Source organism: Lygodium microphyllum, chromosome 25 (genome assembly GCF_053477565.2).
Source record: "Lygodium microphyllum isolate KBCC chromosome 25, Lygodium_microphyllum_v1.1.10, whole genome shotgun sequence".
Lineage (NCBI taxonomy): Eukaryota > Viridiplantae > Streptophyta > Polypodiopsida > Schizaeales > Lygodiaceae > Lygodium > Lygodium microphyllum.
The window spans coordinates 87,475,338-87,487,132 of record NC_141159.1 but is presented as its reverse complement, the minus strand read 5'-3'; the positions used below and the strand labels follow the sequence as shown (position 1 = coordinate 87,487,132).

The window sequence follows — 11,795 nt, the reverse complement described above, 5'->3', positions numbered from 1 at the left end:
TCCCCTTCTTCTTCTTCTTCTTCTTCTTCTTCTTCTTCTTCTTCTTCTTCTTAGAGCTTGTGTGATGATCGAAGCAAAGAAGGTGGAGCTCACTTGAGGTGCATTGCAAGGATCATGGAGCCATCAATGAACCTTTGGTGGATAGACTACAAGAAGAAGGTGAATCGGTGAGTTTGCTACATTTGGAAGTGCCGTGTGAATACCATTGGGACTACCATGGCACCACTTTTCCTCACTAAGAGGTTTTTTTAACACTAGCCTTACATAAATACCTATTCATTGTAGGGCATACTTATTCTTATAAATATTCTCTATTGATACCTCTTAATACACTTCAGTATTGTGCTCTCTCAAGCTTTTCCTTCTCCAAGCTATGTGTGTGCATTTCTGTAACACTAAATCCAACATATACTCTATTCAAGCATACAAACTTGCTCATGAGAGGGATGAAGTGACTACTACTTGTGTTTAACCAAGTATGGACTAGTTTTCTTTAGGTTTAGAAATACAACTCAACTAAACATTTTTAATCAAGTGTTTGCAAATATATGCACAAGAATTTAAAACCATATTTCATCACACAATCATGTTCATGTGATGAATAAAGACACTACTTTCTTATGTTAACAAATTATACTACCAACAATGAGCTCTATATATAGGAGTTGAATCATAGGACCTCACTAAGATCTTTTAGGAGAAGAAACTAAAACCATGTAGAACAAGTTGGTATGATACATATAAATTGGAATCAACTTGAGCAATTGCTTGTAAGCAACATAAGTGGTAGATGCAATTGATTGAAAAATCTCCATTTAATCAATGACATTCATTTCAATCAGTTGATCAATATTGACCTTTCACTAATCATTTTGTGAAAATATACAAAGGAGTTTTTTGTAATGAGACATGATGCATATTAATTTGGATAAAATATACATATGTACAGCATCCAAAAGGACATTCCTTACTCAAAAACCTTGGTTGCACATGATTGCTCTGAAAAAGAAGTTCCACTCTAACACTCTTTTGCCAATTCTCTAGATCATTCTTACTAAGCCTAGACTCACCCTCATCCACGTGTTCCTAAGAGACTAGGCATTTTAACTATGGCCCCCTAATAACAACCTAGATTCTCCAACTTTCAAAGTTCATATCTCCCCTAACTCCTAAGAGTACAAGATTGCATCTCATTGCACCATGCATTCCTCATTCCTCTTTTGGCTAGCTTTCCCTTGAAAACTTTCCACATTCTCTTTACATGAGGGCATTCCAAAAATAAGTGAAAGTTGACTTCGTCCCTTTCTCCGTAGAAAAGGCACATGATGCATTGTGAATGATGAAGCAGAATGGATGCAAGAAATTATGGCCAAAAGAAGAAGCAATGGCCTACACAGCAACAATGCCAAAGGCGAGTGGATCTACTGCGGGTAAGACCTTTATACACTAAGAGAAGCAAGAGGTATGGAAGGCCACTCTAGGTTTCTTTCTAGTTATTCGAACATGAATGAAAGGATGGAAGGTTTCAATAGACTCTTTACTCTTTTATTTTAAAAAAAATTATGCCTTTTCCTTTGGTTGTATGGTGAGAGGACCCTCCATATGGGTGAGGCAATATGACCAAGCTGTCTCTAGGAATCGAACCCAGCTGGAACGCATGAACACAATGGTGGCACAAACAAGCTCGCCTCTCCGGTCGTTGGCACGAGAGACTCTTACGCTTACAGCACCACCAATCTATGTCAAATATTGCAGGTTTTTATTCCCTCTTTCGTTTTTTTAGAGAATTATAAACAAAAATGGGGATTAAAGCTCTTTACAGTTTTGGTGCTCGAGTATTTGAAAGACCTGCAGTGCAAGAGGACCAGCATATCAGCGTGGTAAGACAATGTAGGCCGCAGGGGTGCTATGGCCTGCCTGGGCCAGCATCACATCCTTTCATCAACGATCAACAGATGCAGGAGACCTGCTGATCTCTCAGTCTCCTCTCCCTTCGATCGACCCTCCTGCTCTGAGAGCCCTTGCCGCCGGATTCATGAGCTTTCAGCCTTGGCATGTGATGAAGAAAGATCGTCACCTGTGTTTTCGGACGATATTGCATCCCCCGGGCCCTGTGAACCTGCAAGCCAGGCATTGTGGAGCCGTACGCATGACAAGCTTGATCAGCCTCAAGCCATTGCCGCTTCTTTGCGGCAATGCAGAAATGCTCTGAAAGGCAGACTCATCCACCAGGAATTGGTAGCACATGAGATGGAGAAGAATCTCTTTCTGGAGAACCTGCTTATCCAGATGTATGGCAACTGCGATGCCATAGAAGACATGCATGCTGTTTTCACAAATTTACCTTCAAAAGATAAATTTTCCTGGAATTTTATGATCTCATACTATGCTCGTCACGGTCTTGCCGAAGAGGCTATTCAGCTTTTCAATCAAATGCAGCAAGAAGGGGCTGTGCCAGATAGCTATATTTTTACAAGCATTATTGCAACATGTGCCTGTAAAAACTGTCTTTTCCAAGGCATGCAAATCCATTCATACATAGCATACTGTGCAAGTGAATTAAATGTCGCCGTATGGACTTCTCTCCTCAATATGTATTCTAGATGTGGCAAGCTAAACGATGCTAGGATGATCTTTGATGGAATGCCAGAGCGTAACATTGTGACATGGAGCTCAATGATTTCAGCATGTGCACAAAATGTGCAGTGTAAAGATGCTGCTGAGCTGTTTGATCTTATGTTGCAGGAGGCTGTTTTGCCAAACAATGTCACATTCATCAGTTTTCTTTCCGTGTGTGGTGGCCAGGGCTCTTTAACCAAATGCAAGTGGATGCATGCATGTGTAATAGGAGGTGGTTTTCAGTTAGATGCTGCAATGGCTAATGCTATACTTGGTATGTATCGCAAGTGTGGCAGCATGGAGGATGCGCAAAAAATGTTTGATAATTCACCTGTGCATAACAACACTATACTGTGGAATGCCATAATCACAGGATACATTGAGTATGAACAAAGACAAGAGGCTCTTCTTTGCTTTAGAAATATGCAGCAGCAAGGCGTGGTGCCAGACAATGTAACTTATATTAGTCTTCTCTCTGCATATGCTACCCAGGCTGACCTTATCCAGGGGCAACATATGCATGCTATAATCATACACAGTGGATTTGAATCAGATGTTAACACAGGGAATGCGCTTGTAAATATGTATGCAAAGTGTGGAAGTCTCAAGAACGCACAAAGGATGTTAGCTGCAATGGGTCACTGCGATATCATTTCGTGGAACACCATAATCAGTGCATATGTACAGCATAATGAAGTATTTGAGGCCCTACAAATGTATGAGTGGATGCATCGGAATGGGGTTGAACCAAATCATGTCACCTTCATCAGCCTGCTCTCTGGATGTACTTGTCAAAGGGCTCTTACAGAAGGACAGCTTCTACATGCTGATATTATAGAACATGGTTTTGAATCACATGAAGTAGTTGGAAGTGCCCTTGCAAACATGTATGGGAAATGTGATAGTTTGGAGTGTGCTGTAAGGATATGTGACAGGTTGTCAATGAGCAATGTTACATTATGGAGTGCCTTACTAGCAGCATATGCACAACAGGGACATGTCATCGAAATGTTTGAGTTGTTTGAAAGAATGTACTTGCAAGGAATAACTCCAAACATAGTTACTTTTCTCAGTATGCTGTCACTGTGTGCTAATGAATCTAAATTAAGCCTAGGTCAACAGCTTCATTTGTATGCTACAAAGCTTGGTTTTGACTCAGATGTTGTTCTAGACACTTCTCTTATTAATATGTATGGGAAGTGTGGCAGTCTAGAAGATGCTGCAAAGATCTTTGATGACATGCAAGATCGGACCTCAATCTCCTGGAATGCCTTAATTGCTGCCCATGTACAACATGGTAATGGCAGTGAAGCTCTCCAGCATTTCTGTCAAATGCAACAAGAAGGCATCGTGGCAGACAATCATACTTTTGCAAGCATTCTTGCAGCATGTACAAGACAGAGGGCTATAGTTGAAGGAAAGGCTGCACATGTTTCTATTTTACTGAGTGACATTAAGCTTGATCTTCTTTTAGGGAATACTCTCTTAAACATGTATGCCAACTGCGGAGAACTTGAAGATGCTCAAAAAGTGTTTGATCAAATCTCTGAACGAGATGTGATTTCATGGACCTCTATGGTTGTAGCATGTGCTCAACATGGGCAAGGGAAATCTGCCGTACAGGTCTTTAACAATATGGAGGAAGAAGGGGTTAGACCAGATGGACTTGCTTTTATTAGTATTCTTTCTGCTTGTAGTCAAGCTGGCCTTGTAAAGGAAGGCCATCAGTTCTTTGAATCCATGAGAAAAGAATACTGTATTGAACCAAATGTAGATCATTATAACTGCATGTTAGATCTACTTGGAAGAGCTGGGCATCTAAATGATGCAGAATCATTGCTGTGTAGTATGCCATGTCAGCCAAGTGCTATCTCCTGGATCACCCTGTTCTCTGCATACAAAATAAAGATACATGTGGAAAGGCGTAAGACTGCTGCCTATCATTCATTTGAAATGGGAAATCTGCATCTCCAATCTACATCAGTGGGGTGAACAAGCAGATGAGGGTACAATAACTGTATCTGAAAATTGTAACCTTGCAAACCCCGGGTGGAAAGACATTGTGCTGCAGACCTTGAAAATTAATATAGTGACAGCCCATCTGGTCCTGTCACATTCTGTGCAGAACAGCTGCTGCAAAATATGGGTGTTCTTCCCTCAACCCTCTGTCATACCAGCAAACCCACATATCTTCACAAAGCTGGCATCAATGTTATGCGATGTGGATCCAGTTTGACAGCTGGTATGAAGATCCAGTTAGTTGGATGCTTGTTATGTGGTCTCCTTCGGACGTCGACACCTACTTTTCACCATCCTCAACATCTGGTTACACCAAGGACACAACTTAACTACTTGATGCAACAGAAATTTGAAGCATATACAGACATACAGCATCGCATGGGTATGGAACAGGGCTAATTTCTAGAAAGTTTGTGGAGTGATCTCCTAATCTTACCTTAAATGGTGGTTTTGGAGAATTCCTAAGACGAAGTGCAGAGCTTAACACTTCGTAAAGAAAGGTTTGTTTTATACAAATACTGCCAGTTTAGCAAACATGATAGTATATCAGATCACAGCAGAATGAGGAGATTTACTGCCAGAAAACTGACCCATTTTCAATCCTCGGTAACTCCAAGAATTCATCGCAGCTGTTGTATTATATACCATTTAACGTAATCATGTCAGCATGTGGATACCGTAAACTGACAGAAGCTGGATATAACATTAAACTGACAGAATATTAGATTTATCAGGGCTGCAAACCAAGGGATACTCGTGAGTTTCGTGCCTCATTCCATTCGGTTCAACATTTGTGAATCTAACTTTCTAATCAATTTAAAGTATTCATCATTTTCAACCCATATCAATATTATCCATAGTTTATGCATTTGCCAAAGGGGTCCCCCATGTGAGAACCTACTAAGAGCAAAGTGAGTTCATTGTTGATCTCCCATCATGGACTTGAAGGACCACCACCTTTGTAGTTCTAAAATTGCTAGAATGCATGTAGGAAACCATGCTTAGGGACCACTGTACAAAGATCAAACACGAGTGAGATCGGGATGCCTCACCACCATGCCCTCTCACATTGTCTCTCTAGCTTGAGAGCTCATGAAAAGTGGCAATATCGTTAGGGCTAGAAGATGGATTTTGTGGTCACAACCAACTTGGCTATCTGACTGGAATAAAAGTGGAGGTTGGATGAGCACCAAGAATTCTAGTCACCCTTGGCATTTTCCTCCTTTCACAAAGTTGCAAGCTTTTTGCAGTCCTTCCGGAGATGCCATTTCTTGCCGTAGAAGTATTACTTCTCCTTCTTGCCCCTACAACTGTAAGGGCTATCGTGCAGCCACGTTGAGTTCAAGAAGGCAGTCTCCCCTGTGACCTAAGAGCAGATTCATATTGACCTAGGAGCTGGTCCTCCTTGTTAGTACATAAGAGTGCCATTAGAGAGAATATTGAAGAAAGAAACGAGGAACATAGAAAGAGATACGTGGGGCAATTAAGTGGTTAACGAGCCCAAACAAAACACAAAGTTTAGCAACTTAAGAAGTCACCATTCAATCAGAAATCCTGGAGTGGAGTTTAGTAGGAGCTGTAAATCAACACGGAAAACGTAACATAAGTAACTGCGCAGGAACGACTGTAAAAAGGAAACCTCACGTGACTTGCGCTTTTCAAGATGGGAAACAAACTTGGTACCGGCGAACTTTAAACCTTGGAAGTTGGCGCTATTTTAGCTACTTTGTCGCTTGGTAACAGCAAATACAAGACTTTTTAGAAGCGAATAGGTATTATATTATGCCTTTGGGGATGCCTTACACTTTAATCTCACACATCCCTATAACCCAAACCACTATGCCATGATCCCATTAGCAAATGCAAGGCTTTTTAGAGCTTTAAGGGTGGAGTATTTGTCTAATAGGTCGGGTAGCAACTAATAGTGGGCATCTTCCATTGGAGTCTTCTCGAGTGGTGTATTTACTAGAGACCTCTTCCAATGCTGTTGTCCATCTTTCAGCTTGAATTCTTTGTTCTTTTTTCCTGCAAATATATGTGAATCTTCTTTCATCTTTGAGTTCTTTCGTAAACTTCTCCTTGAACCATTTCTAATGCTCCTTACCTATTTTATCGTTGTATTTTTGGGCCTACACAACAAAATCAATTTCAATATTGTGTATTGGGTCAACCATTTCATTCTTAAACTAAGCTTTATTTCTGCTGATCCAAATATTCCAAAGTAGTAAACTCCTTACCCAATTCCATATGAGAGGGAGAAGACCATAAATTTCCCCTAAAAGCAATTGTTTCTAGTTGATAGTTTTTGGGTTGAAAGGTTTTATCATTTCCAGCATAAGATCTAGCACATTGAGGTTAGCTTTACAATTGAGGAAAATATGAGGAATGGTTTCTACCTCAATTACTCATCTAGGACACACCCCATTTCCAATTCCCATCTTATTAGCCTAAAGTGCCTTCAATGTTATTAGCCACATTAAACATGCCATGTGATGTTAGATATCGCTATTCCATATCATTTGGAACTTATAATACAACTATTGGGGATTCTACTTGAGGAACCACATTCTATTTATTTTCCTCATTAGTTAGTTTGCTTTGCTGGGTAGGTTGGGAAGAAGCAAAAGGGATTTGTCATCTCTCTAGCTTACACCTATTAAATGGAACTGTATGTCCACTTGTATGGTTTTTTTTAAGTAGAGGGCCCCAACAATGCATCCTTGTAAATAACCCCTTAAAGACATACTCTTTTTTCCCAACCCTTTCCAAGCAACCAAAATTTCCTCCTTACAGGTATCAATGCTAAAGGAAGTATATCTAGAAATTCTACCAAAAACCACTGCATTCCTATGATGCCACAAGGCCCTAATCACCATAGCTTGAACCACATTGTAGATCTTGAGAGATCCTTCATTAAGCTAGAAATCTGATCCAAAGAGAGCACTAGTCCTTGACTAAGCAACGTCACCTTTTTGGTTGATGTATATATACTACCTATCAATATATTTTCACATTAAATAAAAACAACTCATCCTTTCCTTAAGAATCAATGAACCATTTCTGTGTGGTTGCTACTTGTTGATACCTTATAGAGTTTGAAGGTCCGCTTGGCTCTTGCATGATGAATTGTTAGGGGTTAAGCCCCTAGCCATCCACATCTGGAAGCTGATGTAGCATGTTGTTAGATAGCATGGTTAAGCTATTGTGGATTGATTTGAGCATTATGATAGATGTTAGGGTTGTAGAGAGGGTTCCCCACTTTGACTCCATATAAGGCTTTCAGCAAGTCTATAAGCCTTGTTTGCTTATGGTGAAATGATGACCATGTCTTGCATGATCTTGGTTGATACTATGCTAGAATTGCGGGACATTCATGAGATTTGAAGCTACTTGGGCCATCATGTCTGCAAATGTAGTGTTGTTCTCTCGCCAAAAGGAAAGAGAGAAAAGTAATTTGTCATGTGCACAATACTCCATGCTTTCAATCCACCTTTTGAGTTCTTTGCTCTCCCAAACTTTTATTCTTGATCTTGGTTGGCAACTACTAAGGCTTTAAACATAAGACTAAAGTAATGAAGTGACTTTAAAACATAGGCACATGATAGATCAAAACAATATTAGACAGACACGTGTTCACAAAGCTAAAATAAATGAAGCAACTTCAAAACATACGCATGTGACAAATCAAAACAATATTGAACAAACTCATGTTCACAAAAGATTGAGGTTTAATGTAAAAGGAATTGGAAAATTTTCAAAAATACATTGAAAATTTCAAGAATAAGGTTCAAAGCATTGAGATTTACAAAAGTTTTAGTTATAAAAATGGCAAATACATGTAATTTGATTCAACAATCCATCCAAAATTTTAAGTTAAAGGCTTTTGTATTTTGTACCAAAAATTGATTTTTTGAACCATAGGATGGACTAGCAACAATAAACACAAAGTCAATGAATAATCAACCAACACAATGGCTATGAGATGGGTGGAGACACGTTTTGGGGGTTAGTATCGAACCTACTTTTGACACTTACTGATTGCTTGACAGTCGTGCAAATAACAATGAACTCAAAGAGAGCTTATGAACAAATAATGGACCCATAAATGAAAGCATGAGAATGAGTACAAACCAACAAGGTGCACTCTAATGACTAGTGTATCGGGTCTTCCTCTCTCCAAGAACGTTAGTAGATGCAATGTTGTGGACACAAATTATAATGAGGAGAATACCATGTTTCCTATAGCCTCACATGACATTTTTCATAGAAAATGCAAATATTTTTGCCATTCATGCTGTTTTTTAAAAAATAATGTGAGATTATATTAATATGTAATATTTACATCAACCCATAAACACGGGGGACATCATATACCTTGCTAGATTAGCTATATTTCTTCCAAAACTTATGGACTACCTTAAACAATGAGTCATTTCTCACAAATCCTTTGACTGCTTACCAAAATCTCCTCCTTACAAGCTAGGATGTTGAGGAGGAAAACCTAGAAAGTCTACCAAAAACTATGACATTTCTATATTTCCAAATGAACCTAATGGTGACAACTCTTATGGCATTGCAAACTTTTAAGAGCTAACTAGCATTGCCAAATAGGATTGTCTTAGCACCAACTTGGCATAGAAACCCATGAATTAAATCCAATACTAAGTTGCTTGTATAAACATTTTGCCATTTCCATAGCAAGTGATATAAAGACACATGTTCCTTTTTGTAAAGTAGGGAAAATGGTGGCACTCTTTACACTCGTGCACCCTCTCTTGTGCTAGAAATGTATTCATCGTGACCTACCATAGCACAAATTTTAGTCTCCTTGAAGATGTTGCATGCCATATTCTTCTAACTACTCATGTTATTGTCTGCAAATTGTATCTATGTTGGTTGAATTGCTTCATTTACCAAATTTTAACATTGATACTATATCTCAAGTAACCGTTTATTTAAAAGAAAAAGGACTTTATGCGACAAAGGCAAGTTATTTACAACCTTTTCAAAATGTACTCAATGATAGAAGAAAACAATCTGATGCCATTAGTGGAAACTCTATATGCATTTGACAAGTAACTTCATCACATTGATTAGCTTTTAACATTTACCAACCAAATATAACTTCTTTCCTCCTAGTGAATGAATTCCATGGATCACAAGCATACAAATTATGTTTTCTCAACACCAAATATTGCACTTACCATTTATCCAATATAGCCAAGAAGTTATTGACAACATTATGCAAGCATAACTTTCCTATCAGGGAAAAAAATATTTCCATAATTACAAGCATACATTAGTTGATTATTGACATCAAAGTGGCTATATGATATCCAGTATGTGAGGCTCATGCATGCATCTGTGTATACACACCAACCATTCTACCTCATCCCCACATGCAAACACCATATGCACATGTATTGGAGCTTTCCTAATCTTCATTTTCATGACATGATCTATTACACTAAATTTGTAGTTCTTAAAAGGCAACTTGTGCAACTACTCCTTTTTGAAGTTGGAGCAAATGATGATAACTAAAGAAATCTAAGCTAGTTATCATTCCTTTGATATTTAATAGTACAACCACAAGCTCTCAGCAATTTCTTGGAAAAGAAGCCATGAGCCTTCAACTTTGCTTTATGAGAGAAGCTCAAAACAATTATATTGTTGATAATTAGCCTTTCATCTTTCTTCTCCTTGGAAATCTTTAATGCAAGGAGACCTTCTTAGCACCATGCTATACACTATTTTCACTCATCTAGTGCTTGTATACTTAAATAAATTCATGGGAATTTGCACATCATACATTTACACACATGCGAAGCTTTAGTCATGAAGGCATATGTTAATGATTCCTTCCTTGTTCCTAGGTGTTTAGTTCATAGTGTAGTTGTTGTCATGGGAGCTTTGCAATATATATCATCCTTGCTGGTTTAAACATCAATTTTCATAAATCAAAATGGTCTCTCAAATTGTGTGATTGACATAATCACATGAGACCATTCTAGTTGGACCAAACAAATTAAACAACTTGCACATATTATTTGTTGGAAAACATATCTAAAATAGGAAAGAAAATTTGTAAGCTCAACACAAAATGGATTACTAGAATCTTTCACCTTGTTCAATAAATATTACATTAGAAATAGTACAACCAATCATCATTACAATGCCACTTCATTTGCCTTTGTTTGCATGGCCCTAGAAGGGTGTAGACCTTGGATTATTATTGACTTTTCTTTAGCAAAAGTCACCTTGGATATTTTTGCTAGTTGAAACATTGTTAAATATGAAAACTATACTCATTTATCCATTAGTTTATCTTACTACTATATTATTTAAGCTATAGGTTTGGAAAGCCCCAAAACTCCAGAGGGCTTCCCGAGCCTACCCCTTTTTTCAAACCTCCCTTTTTCAATCAAAACCCCCTCCCCTCTCTTTCTCACGTGCAATATCTCATTTTCTCTTCCCCTTCTCTTTTTTCATTAAAGCCTTTCCACCCCTCCCCCTCCCCCTTTACCTCCTTTTTTTAAATTAAAATCCCCTCCCCTCTCTCTCACTTATAATCTCTCTCTTTCTTTTCCCCATCCCCTTTTTAATTAAATTCTTCTCCCCTCCCCCCTCTTTCTCTCTCATGTGTAGGGCCTAGATTCTCTCTCTCTCTCTCTCTCTCTCTCTCTCTCTCTCTCTCTCTCAATTATATTAAACTTTTTAATTTAAACTTTTTTCAATTAAACATTTTAAAAGTTTTTTTTAATTTAAATTTTTTCGAACATAGTTTTTCACACACTTTGAGAAGGAGATAGAATAAGAGAGAGAGAGAGAGAGAGAGAGAATAAGAAGGATAAAAAGAAGACATAGAGAGAAGGGGGAGAAAGAGGAAAGAGAATAGTCTTTTTTTAATCAAAACCCCCTCCCCTCTATTTCTCACGTGCAATATCTCATTTTCTCTTCCCCTTCTCTTTTTTCATTAAAGCCTTCCCCCTCCCCCCCCCCTTTCACCTCCCTTTTTTAAATTAAAACCCCCTCCCCTCTCTCTCGTTTATAATCTCTCTCTTTCTTTTTCCCATCCCCTTTTTAATTAAATTCTTCTCCCCTCCCCCCTCTCTCTCTCATGTGTAGGGCCTAGATTTTCTCTCTCTCTCTCTCTCTCT

General features: G+C 38.5%; 1 protein-coding gene across 1 annotated transcript; it reads left to right on the top strand.

Moving 5' to 3' along the window:
- The first annotated feature begins 1,626 nt into the window (after positions 1-1,626).
- On the top strand, positions 1,627-5,556 carry LOC148014467 (pentatricopeptide repeat-containing protein At5g27110-like). The gene is made up of 2 exons (XM_087666982.1): positions 1,627-1,755; positions 1,823-5,556. The coding sequence occupies exon 2, from the start codon at positions 1,909-1,911 to the stop codon at positions 4,609-4,611; it is 2,703 nt and encodes a 900-aa protein (XP_087523108.1). The 5' UTR covers positions 1,627-1,755; positions 1,823-1,908; the 3' UTR covers positions 4,612-5,556.
- Positions 5,557-11,795: the final 6,239 nt, after the last annotated feature.

What these genes read in the sequence shown, in the direction of transcription:
- LOC148014467 (XM_087666982.1), top strand. Translation starts at nt 1,909, where the DNA reads ATGGCCTGCCTGGGCCAGCATCACATCCTTTCATCAACGATCAACAGA.